This window comes from Siphateles boraxobius, unplaced genomic scaffold (assembly GCF_051911475.1).
Source record: "Siphateles boraxobius isolate OS27281-9 unplaced genomic scaffold, OSU_SipBor_1 130, whole genome shotgun sequence".
Taxonomy (NCBI): domain Eukaryota; kingdom Metazoa; phylum Chordata; class Actinopteri; order Cypriniformes; family Leuciscidae; genus Siphateles; species Siphateles boraxobius.
In genome coordinates this window covers 39,240,864-39,262,913 of record NW_027508734.1, presented here as the reverse complement: position 1 = coordinate 39,262,913, position 22,050 = coordinate 39,240,864, and the positions used below count along the sequence as shown (strand labels likewise).

At 36.8% G+C, this 22,050-nt stretch overlaps 2 protein-coding genes across 2 annotated transcripts; both read right to left on the bottom strand.

Moving 5' to 3' along the window:
- Positions 1–5,663: 5,663 nt before the first annotated feature.
- ascl1b (achaete-scute family bHLH transcription factor 1b) lies at positions 5,664–7,545 on the bottom strand. Its single transcript, XM_077229376.1, has 2 exons — positions 6,560–7,545; positions 5,664–6,271 (listed from the first exon to the last, which is right to left on the bottom strand). Exons 1-2 carry the CDS (start codon positions 7,122–7,124, stop codon positions 6,240–6,242), a joined length of 597 nt encoding a protein of 198 aa, XP_077085491.1. The 5' UTR covers positions 7,125–7,545; the 3' UTR covers positions 5,664–6,239.
- Positions 7,546–8,715: 1,170 nt separating this feature from the next.
- On the bottom strand, positions 8,716–16,917 carry LOC143737644 (malignant fibrous histiocytoma-amplified sequence 1). The gene is made up of 10 exons (XM_077229375.1): positions 16,707–16,917; positions 15,361–16,228; positions 13,647–13,938; positions 13,375–13,561; positions 13,103–13,287; positions 12,498–12,991; positions 12,131–12,276; positions 9,544–9,742; positions 9,321–9,388; positions 8,716–9,233 (listed from the first exon to the last, which is right to left on the bottom strand). Exons 1-10 carry the CDS (start codon positions 16,720–16,722, stop codon positions 9,220–9,222), a joined length of 2,469 nt encoding a protein of 822 aa, XP_077085490.1. The 5' UTR covers positions 16,723–16,917; the 3' UTR covers positions 8,716–9,219.
- Positions 16,918–22,050: the final 5,133 nt, after the last annotated feature.

The window sequence follows — 22,050 nt, the reverse complement described above, 5'->3', positions numbered from 1 at the left end:
TATTTAGCAAGGATGCATTAAATTGAACAAAAGTGACAGTAAAGACATTTATAATATTACAAAATATATTTATTCAAATAAATGCTATTCATTTTAACTTTCTATTACGGTGGACGAGAGAGCTCAATGTGCGGCAACTGAAGAAAACACATGCAAATGGAAAAATACCTGCAAATTAAGAAAACATCTTCATCTTCTCCAAATACTCACAACATAAACACAACTTAAACAAAGTAGAAAATACCAATTTTTTAAATATATTAAAATAGAAAACAGTTATTTGAATATGATGAATCTTAGACCAACTCCTCACCAATAATTTACAACAAAAAACATACAGTATATAAATAAAAATGTTTCTATATTTATTTATATAAATAAAAATGAAAAAAAAAAATCACTGAAATGTGAATGAGTCATTCCACGAAACCGTCCACGAAACCATGGTTAACCGAAACCACGAGTCCCTCTGACCTTTTTAATTGTATTTTACCTATTGGTTCACCAAAATCTATTATTAATAGCTTTTTGTATCAATTGAAATGTCTCCTTTAATAAAGTTTAAAAATAATTACATACATTGTATCTTTAATATTAGAAATTATCTTGTTTTTTCAGTTGACACCAGCTATTTTGTCATGTCCCTCATGGCCATCTATGAAATTGTACTTGGGATATGATTAATAAACATTTTGCTATTCCCATGAATCATCTGTGCTTTTTTGCTGGTAATGTTTTTTTTTTATTCAAAGTAAATTCATGATTATTCATTAAAACCACATTATTTAGTTCCGTACCTCAGTAATCCCTCAACCCTGTTACACATCATTCTCCCCCCATAAAAATAATGAACAGATCGTTATGTGACATCAACAACAGGAAGTAACATCAGAAGTCTTCTGAACAACATTGTGTGTAGACACAGGCAAGTTACCACCTTCTTTTATAACTATAACTTATTTAGAATTGCGGTATTGTGGTTGTCAAGCTCAATGACTCAACCCTGTTACATCAAATACTTGTGAAAATTATCTTTGTTTTTTTAAAAACATACATGATTTCTTAATATCATGCATGCCATGTGCTCTCCTGTTATTCACTACATGTAAAGCAGTGGCCATTTTCGAGCAAAAAATCACAAACCCATCACACTCAACCCCGTTACTTCTTTGCCACGAAGCGTGCACACATGCAAAAAAACAAACAAAAACACACACACACACACACACACACACACACACACACACACACACACACACACACACACACACACACACACACACACACACACACACACACACACACACACACACACACACACAAGTTACATCAAAAAAGCACACAAGTTATATGTTTTATTTTGATGACCTATTCAGTGATTTTATAATGTTCTAATGTATACTACATTATTGTTGTTTTTACTGCAGTCGGGTTAATAAAACTGAGTTGCAATGGCAATTTATATCTGTCGTTTTTCTTGGTTACATAATAAAATACAGTGCTTATAGAAAATCTTACAGTGAATTTGAGTAAAAAACAACTATTTATATGTTAAGCTGTAATTGTCTTTTCAACCCCGTTACCATCTTCAACCCTGTTACCCTAGTCTCAACCCCGTCACACCTACATTTTTATTAAATATTTTTTTAGGTTAATGAAAAGTAATTAAATGTTTGTTGAACTCAGTCTGAAATGTTCAGAGCAATCATAAGAATACTGATTTTAGTTCAAATTCTGAAGTTAATCCACATCTTTGATAAAAAATGATGAGGTTGCTGTCACAAAAAGTGCCCATTTTAGGCTTTATTATAGCATAAGTGGGAAATGATATGTACATTTTATATTTGCAATTACTGAATTAGTGTGATTGACATCTGATTAATAGGAAAATGTTGATTTCATTACAAATATATTTTATAATTATATTCAGAGAGCTCCCATGGTGTCCTTGGGTTGAAGACTAAAAGTGCCCATATCTTAAAATGATTACCAATAATAATAAAGATTTAATGTCTGAGGTGGGAAAATATGTTTTTCTGGAAGTTAAATATGTCATTACAGTTTTTTACAATCGCTATGACAATTTTTTCAATACTTTTAACAAATTTCCTAAACTCTTAACACAGTTAGCACTACATCCGTCTGTGTAAGCTATACTACTAAAACATTTCTTGTTGCTTTAACACAAAATGCATACAATTAACACAAATTTAAAATGCTTGAACTTCTTTTACACACAAGCTCAAACAAGACCAAAACAATGTATTTTTACTGGCAAATTTACCAATGCTTTAACACTGTATGTCAGAACGGATAACACCATGTTCTAAACCTAACCTTACAGGCTAAAGTCAAGGTAAACAGCTGTTTATATTGTGAATTGAAACACAAATACTGTATATCCCCTGTATTTGATTCTATTGTTACTGAGAAACAGCTGATTGAATGATGCAAATATATACATTTATTTTTATTTATTTTATTTATTGCAGCAATTCTGTCTCTGTCTTTGTTTTTTCATTACAGTAACCGTACATTCTATAAAGCACTCTGAGATGGGTCTTTTTTATTGAATTTCTGCAGCAAAAGACCTAAACCCAACAAAACAAAAATGTAGGGAGGCTTCAAAAGAAACTGCAGTGCAACACACAATCTATGATCAATACAATATACTGTCTGTTGTATAAGGGCATACCTGACACACATAAAATAATGCAGTTTCTGTAATTCCATCTGATATTCGTGTTTTTATGATTGTGCTATGATTGACTAAATCTTCCTGTTGGACGAGAATATATGTTAGTGTTTTGAAAAATTATTTGATTTTGAGACATGTTTGCAGTGTTTTGTCAGACGTAGTGTATTGTTGCTAGTGTTTTATTGTATTTTGAAAATTAGTGTTGGAGTTTAGTTTACAACGTGTGATTTTGAGCATTAAATTAACTGTTTTGCCAATTATGTGTTGTAGGTGTGTTGGTGCGTTAAGAGTTTAGGAAATTTGTTAAAATTAGTGAAAAAATTGTCATAGCGATTGTAAAAAACTGTAATGTTTTGGGGTGTTCAGAAAAGTAATACATATTGGAAAAAAAAATCCAAAAATGTGTAAGTCCATATCGTACCGGTTTCGTGGAATGACTCGAACATCAGAATGGCTCTTCATCAATAATTCTTGGAAGTGTATTTGTAATGTAATACAAAGAAAAAGAAAACACTATTTAGTGAAAGCCATGGTTAAAAGTAGAAATCACTGGTGAATAAGACTCATGATATCATTTACATCCCTTTGGGTCTGCAAAAATAAGCATTTTGAAAAGTTTGTAACGAAAATGACATCCTAAAATGAACAGAAAGTGGGGTGGGCAGTTTGAAACGAAGCCAAGTGGTGAGGTCATAACTGCCCGTTCTAATAACAATCATCAATGAGATAATGAGACAACACAGCTGATCAGCAGGAAATAAACATCGGAACACAAACATCTAATCAGCCACCAGTCTCCATAGTTAAGAAAGCTAGTTGATTATTTAGATTACATTGGGGGGCCTGAATAAATTCAGAAAGCCACCCACAAAGAGGGCCTCTATCAGACCAGCTCCTCAAACAAGCAGAAGCCATGGAGATATGAGTCGCCTCACAACAATGGAAGTGTGGCTGAGAGATATAGGAACTTCAGGAGCGTATTTGCTTACAAGGCCCCTGGCCAGCACCAGCGCTGAGTATACTCACTGACCACACACTGGTTCACCAAATCACTGTTTGTTTAATCGTCATACATTACAGAACTAATCTTTCTCTTATCTCCTATTTTTAAACAGCACTAATGAAATTTTTGTCAAAGCATGAGTGTGGAATAAAGCACACTCTCTCTTTTGGATCGGCCGCTGGACTTAGGAGTGCAGTGCTCAGAGCAGGGTTTGTTTTGGGTGTGTGTGATGAAGTTTGAGGGGCTGGGAGGGGGGTCTGGCCCTCGGCCGAGACGGATGACTATTGTGTGTGCAAGAAGGAGTGTGTGCGGAGGGTGCTGGGCAATTTAAGACAGCGTTTAGCATGCAGAGCCAGACAGGGCAAATCAACCTGACTGCACACAATCATGAGCCGTGTGTGTGAGTGAGAGAGAGAGAGAGAGAGAGAGAGAGAGAGAGAGAGAGAGAGAGAGAGAGAGAGAGAGAGAGAGAGAGAGAGAGAGAGAGAGAGAGAGAGAAACAACCAAATGGAGAGAGAAAAAGGAAATTTTTGTGAAGAATAACGGGAATATTGCCAATGTAAGGCATAAAATCCATGACTAAAATATTGTATTTCAGTATTTGGCTGCTGATTTGTAAAATAGGTAGAAAATTGAGGCTGTTGTTTTCCATATAACACTGGGATTCCTTCTTTGAGAACTATCCTATGATCTCCAAAATGAGAACAAGACAAAACTATAGAAAAGTGTCTAGATAAAAAAAACAAAAAACAGAGGGAGTGAAAGATTAAAATTAGTCTGAATGAGGCCCACACCCGGCCCCTTTCATTTGTCGCCCGGACCCAAATCAGGCTTTTGTGTGAGGCTCTGTAAAGTAGTGTCAATCATTCTGCTGGTGTTTTATCAGAGAAGAGAATTTTTTTATGAAATCACTCTTCACAAATTAAAAGGACCTCCTGCTCTAAGTGCTGAAAATAGGTAATACAGACAGAAGTTAGACATCACAATGCCACTCGTACACTGGAGCGACATCAAAGTGCCCAAGACATCCAATCAGATTTATGTTGAAGGCACAATGTGATGAATATGGTGTAGCCCTCACACAAAAGTGCTTTTGTGTCACTTAAATCAGAGGCCATTCAAAATCAGCACGGGTCTGTCTGATTGGATGATGGCGAAAGGCCTTACAGTGCATCCAAACTTCACACGCACAATAGAAAATGCTAATTTTCATGCACTCAGAAGCTTGGTGCTCGGTTGACTCACATTTGAAGCACTTTGAAGGATGTCATTTCAAGCAAGAATAGATCTGCTTTTTGCATGATCCATTTTAAATGGGGAGAGTCTGAACTGCACAAACCTTAACAAGTCTCCTTATCTTAGCTGATAAGACTCCTGTATATGTCTGGAAGAAAACTGAAAGAAAAAAGTGAACAGGAAAACAGACATTGGTAGGATATTTTGGATGCCCTCCAGGACAGTTAGTTCATCACCATTAGTCTTCAGTTGACGTCTATTCACAGCCTCCATAGGTTGGTACGGACACATTGGTTACAGCACAAAGGTATTCAGGGGTTATAAATTGCTTTACACTTCAACTTTTTTGTTGTTGCTTAAAAATTAACTGTTCACACACTGTAACCCAAGGTTGTGTCCCGTCTACAGCTGCCTGTCACTTTCCTTTGTGCTTATACAGTAAATGACTCACATTAATTAAACCATGTTGACATACTCAAAGCCACTTCTTTTGAACATTTGAAATCAAGATAAAGTGTATCTGTAGTGGTTATTTCCATGTAAATCAGCACTTTTCTATTATATATACTTAAGTATCTACATTTGTGTAAAGTGCATTTCTGCAAGTAAACATTTATTTTTAAAAACGTAGCTATAGGCTTTTTAAACATATTTGGACATATATTCAACATATATTCGTCGAAGTAAACATATATTCAAACAAACACAAGGCAATTATCTGAATAAATAAAGTCTTTATTTTACATAAAATAGGTTTTCTCTTATAAAAAATTGCATATACACAAGTTTGTAGAAAAACACACAAGTGCACACTTTGATACAAAAGTTATTCATCCAGTACAAAAATGCTGTCACATATCTAGAACAAAATATTATAATATACAGGTTGCATGTGGGCTGCCTAGAGTAACAGTAGTGTATTCCCTAACAGACGGCGTTTATGGGACCTGATACTATTTTTCCTCATTCGTTTATCTACAACTGGTCACCTCGTTATTTGTACAATGTGGAAGGAACGAACTGGCTCATTCAGTCGCATTTACACATTATTGCATCAACGGGGCAAAATATTGAACACATAATGGGGTGACAAGACAAAAGTCAGCAGTTTAGACATCCTCGCTCGCCTCAAAACCAGTGCAGTTCTAACGTTTGGAAACGTGCGAGTGTTGCATTTGTGTGCATGAGCACATTGCTGGAAATGGCCCTCTGTGTGTCCAGTGCTCAGTCAATGAACTCGGATTCTTCACAGGCACCAGCAGACAACGTATCTCCGACCGGGACCGGTCCTGTGCTGTCCATTCAGCACCAATCTTTAGTAGTCAGTGAAGCACCTGTAATAGAATAATAACAGTTATGAGTCACAGGCATACACCAAAAATGAATACTATTCAGTCATAAGATGTGTTGTATAAAAACTAAGGGTTTTTAACCAGAAGGTAATCAAGAAAAAGATAAAGAACTCTTTTCTAATGTTATGTTTCTGTGCTGTTATAATAAAGTGTCAGAGATATTTAAAAACTGGATTTTAAACTTTTTTTAAACTGGTGGCCCCTTGTTAGGCTAAGGGGCCCATGGGTACGTTGAAAGTTGGGTCTGAAAGTGCCAAAAAAAGTTCGTACCTGATTCATATCTGTCAAACCATGTGGTGAAGTCCAGCAGCTCTTGCTCCTCAGAGCTGAGAGGCTCGTAGCTGCCTTCATCAGAGGAGTAAGCAGAACGAGGAGACTCCGTGCCCGCAGAATACGCGTTGGAGACCGATGGAGACGAGACACCGCACTGCAACACAGCAGACACGGCGTCGTGCTCGTCCAGCAGCTGCTGAAGCGCTCGGATGTACTCCACTGCCGAGCGCAGCGTCTCCACTTTGCTCATCTTCTTGTTCGCCGCTCCGTTCGGCACATGCTGGCGAAGCGTCTGGAAGCCCATGTTTACCTGCTTGACGCGGTTTCTTTCGCGCTCGTTACGTCTGGCCACCGCCATGGGCTGCTGTTGAGGGATAGAATAGCCGAGTCCGTTGAAGGTCAGTCTCCTCTTGCACCTGAGTAGCTCTGGGCTGCTCGAGCGCTGTCTCTTCAGCACTTTACACTCCATGTCCTGCTTCGCATGAGGCAGGAGGGTCTCCGAAAACGGCTGATAAAACGAGTCTTGCGTTATTTGCGTCGTGGCGATGACAGTTGCCTCCATGTCGCGTGAAATAAATTAGATAAATAAATGAGGTGAGGAGTTTGCAAGTAATGCGCCGCTCTCGTGCCTTTCGCGTGGCTCGCGAGAAGAGATACACCTGTTAGGCGAATTATTTGAGGGGAAAGCAACTTGCTCTCCCTTTTCTACACGTGCGCAGGACCTCCACCCCCTTTCTGGCCGCACGCTCCCAAAGGAAGACCCCGCCCCCTGCATGAATCCCCTGCTCGGGCATCGCGCGCCGGGCGCGTGGCTTTGACAAACTCAAAGGAACTATGGTGCGCTCAGTGCGCCACGCGTATGAGGTATTGCCTGTCTCTGTGGAATCATGCTCACCCGGCGCACGCGTAGCCTACATATGTTCTGTGCAATGTAAAACGAGCAGTGTTAACTATTGATATTGTATAAGACGATGGAGTGACGTCAGTTTTTAGAAGTTCAAATAATGTACCGATTGTCAGTCTGCGGTGTGGTTTATTACCTAACAGCATAAGACTTAGCCTACATGTTATGAACAAAAAGTGCCAAAAAGTAGGCTATCATGGTACAAACAGCCTATAAAAGAAGCATCATCAACATGGAACTGCCACAGTTTTGTTAGGGGCATATCATGCAAACAAGTAGTCTAAATGAGCAATTAAATTTGAATATAATAACTTTTATCCTCTAGATTGCATAGCAACCAATGGAGGAAAAATAAGTTTTTAAAGACTTTTTTTGATAATAGTTTAGATTTTGATACGATTTTTCAAACATTTTCGGGATCATGTCTCCACAAGAATAGTAAAACCTGAAATCGCCTACATTTTGTGGATCAGCCGGTCCTAATGAGAAAAAAAGAACACATTAACTCATGTCTTAACAAGGCTTAGGTTTCGGGGATATAAAATAACATTATCTCAATTTAAATATAACAGAAGTCAACGGAAAGCCTTTACAATGTGTTTGTGCTTGCGCGCGGGCTCGTGCTTCAACCCCAGATTGCTCCAAACTGAACCGTCTGTCATAATAATATGTATACTGTAAATCTCGTTCAAACAAATCAACTGACAGTGACAGCCATGCTATTTACTTTAAAATGAATTAAACATCGGAACATGAATGAACAGATGGACAATGAAAAAACTAATATCAACAAATCTAATGTCAGATTAAAAGATTTTGTGAAAAATATATATATATATTTTTTTTTCTTTGTACAATATAGTGTGTGTGTGTGTTTGTTTTTGTGATTTGTGAGGACACAAATGTGTATAATGACATGGGTATTACATTGGTATTACAACTTGAACATGAAATATGAAGACATTTCATGAGTCCTCATATTTCAAATGTCTTTAAAAACATACTAAGCAGTGTTTTATTAAAAATGTAAAAATGCAGAATGTCTCCTGTGACCGGTAGGTTTAGGGATAGGGGCAGTGTAAGGGGATAGAATATACAGTTTGTCCAGTATAAAAACCATTACGCCTATGGAATGTCCTCATAAATCAAAAAAACAAACATGTGTGTGTGTGTAAAAATTGCTACTTGTGTTGAAGTAAACATGAAGGCCTTTTTTTTTTTATTAGAAAGTATGACAAGACTTGGTAAATTCCTTAGTACTGGTATGTGGATATCTTTATTGGACAATTACTAACATGATAAAGCCAGGACTCCATAACAGCAAGACTTTAGCCCTCCACAAATAGTTCTCAAACAAAATGTGTAACGTAAATGAATGGATCGCCCCCTAGCGGCGACAATATGCTTCTACAAGACAGAATATCCACTGAACAATTTCTAACTGTAGAATAGATTAGACAACAAAAAATGTGTGTATTTTCACCTAAATAACGTTCGATTGTCCATTCGAGACAAAATTAAAAATATACACATTACCTATATTACATAGGATTTATGCAAATAGTTCATTGCTTTGAAGCAATTACAATTTGCAGTATTGAAAATATTAAGACAGTATTTTTTGTGCTCACAATCAAGTTGATTATTAATTAATTTATCAATCACATAAACCTTTTACATCAAGTCAAGTCATTTTTTTGTTGCATTTATGGCATTGTTCTTTGTTGCATTATCTCACGTCTTCCCTTCAGGTCTAGGCATCAGGAGCTGCATAAAAAAAATGTAATTACAAAGAATTATAAAAGGCAGAAGAATAAGTGTGTGTTGTATTTCTCTGTAAATAAATGCATTTACTTCTAGGGAACAGCGACTCTGTCTTTCGCTGGTGACCATGACGGCAAGTTCGATTCTCATCGAGTCCTCTATAAGTCAGAACACAATATTCAGTCACCTGATTGTATCTTAATACGATTAAAAACAAGATGCTTTATAATTCAATAAAAGAATATGTCTGTACAACGAAAGCAAAAATGGTCTTTTGAGAAAACAAAAGAGGACGAATCAAATGACAACTTACACATTAAATGGGTTTGTTCTGGAATCTTCTAACCATTCTTGCCAGTCATTCCATTCAAAGTAATCATCACAGTCCAGGGCCTTGCAGGGACTATGGACAGTCTGGTACAACCCTTGCCACTGCTCTGTCAGTGTGTTCAGTCGTTTCATAATCTCCCTTATCACTTTCCATGCTTTCTGGGTGTCTTCTGAGGTTTCAACTACAGGAAGAAACATTTTTAAGTATAATATAATAATTTAGATTCAATGTATATATGAGGAAGACCTAGTACATTACCAACATTAAGTACAATGCAGGCTACTTGTACAGTGGTTGTTTTTTTGTGAGCTATCATAATCCAGTGACATTTCCTATGATCAGAGTCACTGTCAACTTTTAATTTAAAATATAGATTTATATTTTTTTATGGGAAAAAAACACACACACATACATACATACATGTATAAAAATAAAACCAAACTTTTATTCAGCAAAAGGTGAAGTAAACAATTTCTGAGAAACACTGTTTGACACACAAACAAACACACCCCTACCCAAAAGAAACACACCCCTCCCTTCTTTGCTCCGCCCCCCAAATAGTGAACATGCATCAGCTGTGATTAAACAACAACAACAAAAACAGCATATCATTGTTCTGTGAAACAGCAAAACCAATGTCACTGGCGTATCGAGCAGAAACAAAGCAACTTCTGGGTCATTTTCAGGCCTTCTCGCTTTCTAACGTCCCTGCAGCGCTGAAAAGCTTTTCCAATATTTAACAATATTAATCCTAGCTCTTGCCTGGTCGTTTCAATTATATTCCTCTAACCTTTTCAACTTTGGTAATATCTCAGCCATCTCTCTTTCTACAGTCTTTCAAAAAATGTCCCGCTTGTGCACTCACTTTCTCAATACCTCTCCAACAGAAATTCCGCCAAAAATATGTTATACACCGCTCCTGCGTTTTGTAACGTTCCTATAAAAGGAGATAGAAAGAGGTCTACAGTCCGGTTAGATTCTGTCTCGTTTTGGTGTCTATAGGCAATTTTTTTCACACATGTTGCTCAATATCTCAAGTGACAGAATTCATAACAGCACGCAGAATTCTGCATGCTGTTATTATAAGATTATTATATTTTACATCTGCAATCAGCAACTCAAAACTTGTCCTGCGCCGCAGTGTGTTGCATAGGGTCAGGATTGCACACCTCTAGTTTGGCGCTCAGTCTGTTTTTAATTGTATATTTGATTAAATTGATGCAGCCTTTGTGACCATAAGAGACTTCTTTCAGAAATATAAAAAAATCTTTTTAACCCCAATACATTAACGGCAACGGCCGTACACAAGTTGACAAGAGAGTCGAGTTTAGGCAGAAGGGTGACCTCTGACCCGAAGTATGACATATGATCCTTCCACCGGAAGTCGACTGTCTCATGAACATGCACATGGCAGTTGCTGTAAGCCAGGGATTATGGTTTATAAAGTTTTAAATAAGGACATTTTTCCTACAAAAACCCATAGCTTCACTTATGAAGGCATTTATTAAACCACTGGAGTTGTATTGATTACTTTTATGATGGATAGATTCGCTTTTTGGAGTGTTAATGAAGATGATTATTTGCAATGACTCTGTCTTGATTAATGTCTGTTTTGTTTAGTAGTACTTTTATGTAACCCAAGTAGTGATGCTGCATGAAAATGTATTGGAAATTATATAAAAATAACTACTACAAATTACTTTGCATGTATACTTAACCTTATAAAAGTAGTAGATGTTTATATTAAGTAACTTAGAGTAGAGAGCATGTATGTATTAGATAGGAATTGCTTTTAAGAAAAATGTAATGCTGTAGATAAGGTATATTTTACAGACGAAGAAACGGAGAACCAAGAGAAAAAGAGCCAAGAAGATAGTTGGCAGACTACATCGGAAACACCTTAAAAGGGTCATGGAAGTCTCGGCAGCTCTCCAGTTGATGACAACAGAAGAGAGTTTGACTTCGGCAGTGAACGGTTTGAGTATAAAAGACTGATGAGAAGACTGAACCAGCAGATACTGATTTAGCGGTATCTTTCGACGCCAGAAAACCAGCTGAACCTTTGATTTATACCTTGCTTTATATTGTAACTTTGCTATTAGTTTTGGTTTAAATTTTATTTTTTGGAATATTAATAAATAACTATTATACTAATTGCAAGCAATTGTCTACCAGTATTGTTGTTAATAAACCTTAAGCAAGAACTAAACCACAGAGAAGTCTTCTGAACAAGTTGTAAGAACCATTTGAACGCTTATGATTTAGGTCAGATTTGACTTGCTCTACCTAACCTGAGTATAATAAATAATAAGTTTAAAGGTGTAAGGTTAAAGCACACACCGTAAAACAGGAGCTTAAAACACTCGGACACTATTCAAAGCCATTACAAAGCTGGGAAGAGACTGGATGTTATTTAATACAACTCCTATTGTGTTTGATTGAAAGAAGATAGTCATATACACCTAGAATGGCGTGAGGGTGAGTAAATTATGGGTGAATTATTCCTTTAAAAGGACAAATATAAACTAAAAACATGCACACAAACGTGAGAGAAAAAGAGGGGTCTTACGTTCACTCTCTTTGCAGCGGATCTCAATGAACTGATCCTCATCACGCCGTTCTCTTAGCAGAAAACGTTTGCTGCCACTGCAGAGCACACACTGGTCTTTTCCTATCCAGTATGGAGAGTATAAGGAGCATGTCCTGATGACAAGCCTGTAAAGGGACAGTTTTACAAGTCATACTAGTCATACAAGGGAATACATTCACAATTAAATCAGTTTAAATGAGCTTTTTGTGCAAATTATCCTTCCTGGTATCTGGGTTGATGATGCTTTGCACATTCCCTTACAGCAAATAGAGTGAATAAATGCAAATGTTCTTCAATGACATGTATTTCGTTATTTTGTCTAAAAAAGACAAGCATAAGCATTCACCTGTGGAAGAAACCATGTGGAATCTCAGGTAGGATGTATACGTGGATGTAGAGGTCTTCTGTATTGTCTGATTCCCACTTTTGTTTTACCTGTTTATTGTCTGACAGGTAATTCGGGAAAAGACAAGCATCTGGCTCGTACACAATTGGATTTGAGGCCACCCAGTCTTTCTTTGGACAGAATTCGTTGGCTTTTGGATTTAGAGGACTGTTATGTTTGGTTGACAAACATACATCAAAGTGTTTTAGTAGTAAAAGGAGACTCCCCTCCTTCTTTTTGGACCCAACAACCTCCTCAATTAGCTCTTCATCGTTGCCGTAATTCTTCTGGAGCTCAGTCCGCACAAGGATCCTAATAGCCACATTGCTTAAGGATGCTCTGTCTTTATAGTCACTGATCCATCTTTTCTTCTGTATTCCAAGTGCGTTTTCTGACATCAGCTGTGCAGCGGAAATCTTGCTCAGTTCCTGGACCAGGTCATGTCTCACAATAGTCTGTGACAGAATCAAAAAAAAAAAGTGATGAAGGATTTTAAGTGATACACGGATTAGCATTGCCATTCAAAGACATTTGATGCTTGTAGTTTAAATGTTTGATGCATGAACCTTGAACAGTGAGACGAGGAATGATGGTTTCACAAACACAGAACCTGCCAATTCTGGGATTTCTTTGTACCACATTATGACACCAATTCGGTGAAGATACTGAAGAATTAACTTCAGTTGGTCATCGTCCAGTGTATCATGTCTATTCTTCAGTTCAGGCAAGAGGACATTTTGACTCACAATTCCTGTTAATAGGTGCAAATTTCAGACTTTAGAAAATTATTAATTAAATAAACTAATTTAAGAACAAACAAAACAAAGAAACTACTCACCATGCTCTGGAATATCACCGTTCCTCACAAGTTCGTAGATATCCTTCTCCACAGCATAGTAGCTCCTAGGTAAAGTCTTTTCAATGTTGGGGAATGTATCTTTGTTCAAAACATCATTTTTGATGCGAGTAAGTAGTCTGTCAATGTCCTCCTGTTTAGTGCAATCTATAAGTATAAATTCAAGGACCTAAAAACAAAAGGAAATGAAGCAGATCATGGCAGCGCATTTCATTGGATGCATATTTTAAGACAGCAATACAAAACCAAATTACCTTTAGTTTGTATTCAGTGAGTCTTTCGATTTGATTTATCTGGTCGTAGTTCAAAGATGGGTTGTCCCCATCCTGGAGGTTTTTTCTCCGCTGCTCTAAGGTAACTGTGTGCTTTTCAAGCATTTCCTTCACCCGCTCTTCGATGTGATTTTTCTTTTCATTCACCTCAGCACATGTGCACTGGTCAACATGAGTGCCTACAAGCAGGACCACTGAGTCTGGTATCTTAAGTTGTAGATTTTTGATCCAGAAGTCCACGTTCTCTTTGAAACTCTGGTCATCCATGTTGTAACTAAAATAAATGAATAAATATATAGATTAATTAATTTAGATAAAGTTATTAATAAAAGTATTAATAGTATTAATATTTAGATTAAGTTAATCTAAAAGGGGTCCTATTATGCCCTTTTACGAAGTCTTGATTTTTTTTTTGGGGTGTACTAGAATATGCTTTCATGCTTGATTATTCAAAACATACATTATTTTTCACATATTTTGCATTATTACACAGCACTTTTCTCCTCAGTCTGGCCTGAACATGTTGTTTATTTCCTGTTTTGATAAAGCCCCTCATTCCAAAATAAGAAATGTGCTGTGATTGGTTAGCCGGCCCATTGTGTTGCGGTTGGCACCGGTAAGCACGTTCGGGAAATATCCCACCCCTTGCCATAATAGCGAGCTCTCCTCAGATGTAAATATTAAGGATGCCGTCAATTTCAAACCAATTCAAGCCTGATTCATATGCAGCTAGAATTGTGTCTTTATTACATGTGAGAAAATAAATTATCTAAGAGAAAAAAAAAGTTTGAGAGAAAAAGTTATCACACTGATAGCAAAAAAGCATTTCATGAGAGAAAAAAGAATATTTGACAGAAAAATATCATACCAATAGCAAAAAATAATAATATTTGAGACTAAAAAAAGTTTTGAGAGAAAGTATTTTCTCATAGAACATGAACAAATATAAATTAGACATTTTTAAAATTACTTCTCAGAAAAAAAATCTCTCTCAAAATACTTTGATAAAAAATCTCAAATATATATTTTTTGCTATCAGTGTGAAAACATTTTCTAAAAAAAAAAAGTGATTCTCTCAAAACACTTTTCTTTGCTTTCGATGCAATTTCTTGCTCTCGTGTCAGGATTTTGCTTTAGTCTTGGGAGTCGAACTGAATCATCATTACACCATTGTTCGGTTCACCTAGATAGATGTTGCCTCTGCCTTAGTTGAGCACAGAAACTCCAATGTTTGGGTAAGATCTTTTTTATGCTCAACATTACACACTAACTAAAGTTGAAAACATGAAAAGGCTTAATAGGACCCCTTTAAAAAAAAGATCTAAATAAAAAAAATATATAAATAAAAATAAAGTTAATCTTGTATGTCAAATATGTGAAAATCCACAATAAAAAATCACTTGTAAAAATGTGAGAGGAGGAGTTAAATGAATGTTAATTGTGTCTGAAGGAATCCTCTATAATATTCTGGTTTTGCCTATTTTATTGTCTACAATGCAGAGATCACACATCGGATTGTTTAGAAAAGTAATAGCCCCTCCTAAAGCCAACAAGCAATTTAAAAGGATGAGCAAAGTAATAGGTGATTCTTGCTAATAAAAGAATGAATTGTCAATGACTTGTATAGTGTGTTTAATGGTTAGAGTATGGACCGTTTTATCTAGCAGTAGAAAAAAAATAAAAATGAATGCTTTACCTGTAAAGGTTGATGGCAAGTATGACAAAGGCTTGAGCTGTTATAAAAACATGATGGGTGATGTAGTATTCCTCTTGTCCAGCAAAGTCCCAAAAGAAGAAACGGATGCCATCTCTATCAACTTCACTGATATCGATCCCTACAGTACGATCATCCTCTTTCACTGGTACAGGGCAACCCTGCTCCAGGCTGCGGCACAGAGTGGATTTCCCTGCCATGGAGTTCCCCAGAAACATGGTCTTCACAGTGTAGACATGTGGGGCGTTTGCCTCAAGCATTGAAAAGTAACTCTGGATATCTTTCAATCCCCCAGCACAGACCTCCACAGGTGGCTTTCTAAGAGGGTTGCCATTAGCTTTGAATTGAGTTAAACTACTGTTTTGAAAGAGCTTGTCTGGTAGCTCATACAACTGGTTCCTCTCGACATAAAGTTCTTTCAGGTGCGAAAGATCCACAATAGAATCCAAATTCTTCAGGCAGTTGTTGGACAGGTTCAGATAGGTGAGCTCTTGGCACCTGTTCACATCGATGGGTAGCTTTTCAAGCCGATTGGTGCTTAACTTTAAGAATTTAAGTTTCCCCAAAGATGGAAATACATTTTCTGGAATGGTTTTGAGACTGTTCTGATTCATATAAAGTTTCTCCAATTGGTGTAACCCTCTAATCTCCAGGGGGAAATCAGTGATCTCATTCCTGGCCAGATTAAGCTCTTTCAGGTTTGTCAGTTGCGAGATGCCAGTGATTTGTTTGAGTCTGTTACGCTGTAGATCTACCACGACAGCATCTCCACCACTCTTGAGTAGCTCAGTGGGAAGTGTTTTCAACTTCTTTCCAGAAAAGTCATCGTCCTTTTTACCATTTTGATTTCCTATGGGAATATCATTGTTAATGTAAACACACACACACACACACACACACACACACACACACACACACACACACACACACACACACACACACACACAACACAAAGTGTGTCATTTTATGCTTATTATTTATTTTTTTAAATAACCAACATACTCCTAACATCGTCAGATGACTTGGAGAAACAAGGCATACATTTCAACATGAATAGTACATTAGTGTTTTCATTCTAAACAGATACAATAATTCAAACTAAACGTGAGTTTGTCAAGATTAGCAATTATTATATCCACTATAAATTATGATACATTGATACAGCAGAATATGTTACATGACATGATACTTCTATAAAGCAAATCCGGAGTCACCCTCACTAGTACAGACAAACTTAATTATAATAACCTATATGGTGTTCACTTTTCTTTACATTCACACGGATCATTAGCATTTCTTGAAGATCAAGATAAAAAGTGTCAACATACCATTTAAAGTAAGCATGTTGGTGAGATGCTAAAGAAACTCTTCTGTGAAACTCTTCGCTCGTCTGTATGTCTGGTAAGTAATCTACTTCCTTATGTCCCGTCGATCAGAGTGGTGATGGACTTTTAACAGAGCAATACGCCTGGATTTACTTTCATTTTCAAGAAAATGCAGCAGTATCTGTTTCAGATTCTCTCACGTGATTTACACAATACAGCACTGCAGTGCCATCATCTGGCTAAAATGTGCAACAGTGTGCTAACGAAAATACAGTAGCAATGAAGTAGGCCTAACAGATTAAACTTGTCACCAAGTCAAAATTGACCATTCTTATTTTTCATGAAATATTACAGTATTTCTTATAAAGGATTTATTTGTGCACATTTTTTATTATTATTATATATGTTCCATTGTAAACAATCAAAATAACTTTCCCTCTCAGATGCAGCAGTTTGTTTGAGATGCGCCTTGCCTCGCCTGTAATCAGGGCCGGAGTGGGGCCACTTTTCAGCCCGGGAGTTTCAGGATTAAGACCGGCCCACTTTTTCCATGGTGGTGGAAATTGGATGAATAAAAGCAACAGTTCTGCTCTTACTATTGTGTAGTTTTTATTAATACCATGGTTCAACAAATAATGTAAAGGTTAAATAATAATTACTAACTTAAGCTGAGAAGTTAACAAAAAAAATTCCACTATTCCACAAGGATAGGTTGATAAATTAACAAAAGCATACTGCTCTTTCTTACATTAAATAACTTCAATTCATATTGCTTACTCTGGTATCCTCTAAATGTAAGAGAAAAGAACAGAATCAGATATTTTTTTAAAGAAAATTGTACTTTGCATATTATACTGTAAAAACACATAATTATTGATTAGCACATAGTTGATTTTATAGTGCATCTTAAAGGCAGGGTAGGTAGAATTCCCCAAAAATACTTTTTTCCAAATTTGTTTAAACTGTCTCTATATATCAATGCATAATTAAAATTTAAGTACTCTGGAAAAGAAATGATACAAATCGAGTGTCTGTAGTCCTCTCAGGACTGTAATAAACACAGCTCATTATTCCATTCGGGGCGAAAGAAATGATTGGCTGGGGCGACTGTCACTCTCCCTCGCTACCATGGATACCACCTCTGCTGATACAGGAGCAGCCCAAATGCGTGCACCCGTTTGAAGAGGCACGAAAGCTAGTAATAACAATTATGGCAGAGAAAGAACAGTCAAAATTCTCAGTACCTGCATATAGAGGCAGCGAAGTCAAACAAGTAAAAAAAAAAGGAAGACAGTATTTGAAAAGGCTATGAACAAAAAGTCTTTGGATAAATCAAGAAATCATATGAGAGTCAATATCGGCGTGGCTTTTCCAGCGGTGGCGACAACTGAGTGATCTCAAGGGGCTGAAAAGTGACTCCATGATGGGTTTATTTCTGCTGGACAGGTAATCTTGCTGTTCATTTTGATGACATTTATTTTTTCATGAAGCATGTATCACTAGCACACGTAGCTACCTAATATAGCTACCTAACGTTACGTAGCATAACTAACGTTACACTGGCTTAGCTATGACAGTGTAACTTTGGTGTCGACTGGTATAACGTTACTGTTAGTGAGCCAGGGTTGAGACGATAAATAAGCAATAGGCCTATCTGCAGTTGAAAGCTGTTTTGTTTAATTTCGCCAAATCTAACTGTAAGTTAAAAAGTTTAGGGGACCTATTTTTATACCTAGCTTTACCCTCTGCCTAAACTTTGTTCATATGTTCACCGTGAACTCTACCTGCTCCGTTTTTTCACGTTTGGTTTGTTGTTATATGCTCTACATATGTTTACCTATGTCTTTATGTTGTATCTGTATGTGTTATAAAATATATGTTGTGTGTGTGTGTGTTATATTATCTTGTATCTGCAGAACATGCAGGGTTAATAGCCACGTTTTTTGGGGTTTAATATTCACAGACACTAGTATAATTCTTCGTGGTATAACTTAGGCTACATTGGCTAAAGTGACTAGTAAAAAAGTTAGTCTGGAGCCTCGATCGCGTTTAGAGAATATAAGTTACCAGGTACTGCAGAAATGCTGGTATCGTCCCATTTTCAAAATTTCAGTACCGACTTATAACTTAACGAAGTAACATTACCGGTTCTTTTGACAACACTAGTAGAAGAAGTTACCCTTGCCTCGGAGAAAACAACACAGGAATAGCGACAATTGTACATATAAATTACTACTTATAGGGCTTGAATTACAACATGTGGGCAGTTTTTCTACATCCTTTGTGAACGTTGTTTTCCACAAGTATGCTGCACAGCACAGTGGGTCATCTTAAAAGTACCGTCGAAGCTAACAAAATCTGTATAACGGTCTTTGGAGCCCTCTGCTGGTAGGGAAGCTAGGGTAGCTCGGTTGCTTTTCCGCTGCAGTTAGTACCGCTTCAAAGTGGGTGGGATCAGGGGGGCGGCTAGAAATGTTGGGCCCTATGAAAGAATATGAGGTTGGGCCCCCTACCCCACCCATTCCATTAATCAAATCGATCTCTGGGGGCCCCAAAAGTGTGTGGGCCCTTAGAATCGCCCTAACTTTTCCCCCCTTAGCGGCACCCCTGGGTGGGATTATGACTGATCGTTATAGTTTATCCACTCCTCGGCAACTAACAAGAGGAACGTCTGCGCTTCTCGTCCACTGACCACGATTCAGCCATTTCTTTTTTGGAAGTTTTTTTTTCTTCAAGCAAGTCAAGCAAGTAGTTTTAAAACAGGTGCTACAGCGGTGGCTGTTACTGGCTATTTATATCTAGCGGGTTTGATGTCTCGCAAATACAATGACGCTGGTAATTACTCTGTCTGTCTGACCAATCAGTGACCTTCAGTGCTTCCACGTCACATTTTAGTATCTGTATGGTACGCTTGGAACCTCAACAGAGGTGATAGGCTACCATTTAAAGCGAGCCGTACCGTACCGTACCATGCAGTGGAAAAGCGCCAAAACGTGCTGTACCGTACCATGCAGTGGAAAAGAACCATTTGTAGGCCAACTGGTGTGGTCTAGTGCGGAGTCCCAGCGAAGTCATGTGTCTCAGCTTAGGACCCCATCTAAAGCTGTTCTCGCGATTCTTAATGTAATCAGTCAAGCTTTAATTCATGTATAAAAAATCATGTATAAAAAATAATAATCTTTTATTTTTATCCTGATTGTTTATGTAGTTTAAGTAAAATAAATTGTATGTTTTGCGACATTGTTAATTATTAAGCAATAAGGCATAACATGTGTTTTTAATTACAAGCATGTCATGTCATAATTATTAAACAGAATTATGCTTGTATCTGTTATCAAAGTTTTTTTTCAAAAAATATCGTTGATGGTGAAAAAAACATCTCTAATCATTTTGGATGGCTATATGCTATGCTACTTTCTAAGCTAACACAAAAAAACACTAAGAACGAGAAATGTTTAATTTCACAATCTATAGCTTCAGTTATATAGTATATGAAACATATAAGATAAAACAAATAATGGTCGTTCTTGCATAGTTCAAACATTTGTAACCAATTACCCATAAAACGTGCTTTGAACCAATCAGATTGCTTGGGTCCTAAACTAGGACTCATCTCATCAAACTGGCAGTTAGCCAGTTAACAAAAGTTTATGATACTTGAATGTTTTGTCCATCAAGATAATTTTCACAGGTTAACTTTTATGGATTTTGAGGCCTAAATGGAGTCGCCAGAACTAAAAAGCTAAAGGTAGGCTATAAACAAACTACACCACGGTCCCAGGAATTCAACGTCACCGCCACTAAGCTTCCGACAACTCTTTCAGTTTTTATCTAAAAAAACATTTTCCCAAAACGTTTGAGTTTGAATAGTTTATACGAGTACAATTATAAACATAATGATGCGGTAAAAGCGTGATGACGTTTAATCTTCTCAACAGCCTCTGTAGTCCCATTTAGCCACTTGTTTGCAACCGCATTTTTTCAAGACACATAACAGCTTAAAAAAAATCAAGAGTAGGGTAACCGTAATACTGATGTATTTCATGTCGTAGAATAAAACGAAAATGAAAGTGTCTTGAGCTTGTGTTCACCAAAGACCTTATTTCACCTATTTGAACAAAAGCCCATTAAAAAAACCCATTGACTTCAGGGCGATGGAACTGCAAGTGCTAAAATGCTAACTCGCTTCTGCATTTTGGCCTACAAAATGATGTCATACATACACTATAGCAAAGCACAACAATCCAACGATCCAATCAATTTCTCAATGTGCAAAATAAAGTAGAATTGTGAACAAGTCAAACATCTATATAATGAACTGCACTTCCATGGCTGGGTTAGTATTAACTCCTTTTCATTGTTTAGAACAATGTAAATCACTACGGCTAACTCCAAGGCTAATACAGTATGCCCTCAATGAAATGCATATGTGAATACGTTATTTTTCTGCCACCACAATGTGCGCACAACTGCAGTGACGTAACTGTGACGATGAGTCCAAATCGGTCTGTAACAATAGGGGAGAAAAGTCAATCCCAAATTCTGTTTCATGCCAACTTTAATGTAGAGGTGAGTAGAGCACAACCTAATGGTTGTCTAGTTGTAACACACATGGTTTAAAAGTTTCAATACATACGTATAGCATGAAAAAACTCACTGTGTTATCAACACTATATATATAGAAAAAATTAGGCTAAGCAAAAAATTACAAATCCATGGAAGATACTGCTGAACATCTATTTAACCATAGGAAAAGTAAATTTCCTGGTAAATTTATTTTTTCATCTCAGTTTTTAGTGTTTATTTAAAACCAGACACATCTGCTATTATTTTAATCTCCAATCTGTTATTTCAATGTTCAGACATTATTATTTAAAGAAATGTAAAGCATTCTGGCTCGTCTATTTGTCTCCTGTTCTGTGAGATGTGTGTGGTGGGAGGGGAGGGCTGGGTTGTGTTCAGCCCTGTTTTTCTTAACGTTTCAATGTGTTTCTTCATCTATTTGCCCACATTGTCTTGAACTATATGCTGTATAGCTGTTTTGCGGTGTGTTCATTGTCAGAATCCAAAATTAGTTTATTTTTAAACATGAAAAAATGCCATTATTTTATATGAATTTTTTTTTTAATGGCCAAAATATTTTAGTTTGCCTTTTTATATATGTTTTTTTATTTTTTTATTACATCAGGTAACATTTTATGCTGTTATATGGTCATTTTACAACGTGATCCTCACATGTAATAAAGTGCCCCACGAATGGGGCATGTTGTCACATTTCACTTCCATTCGCAAGACCACATAATTGTACTAGAAAGATGTGTGAAATTAATGTAGAAAAAATACTCTT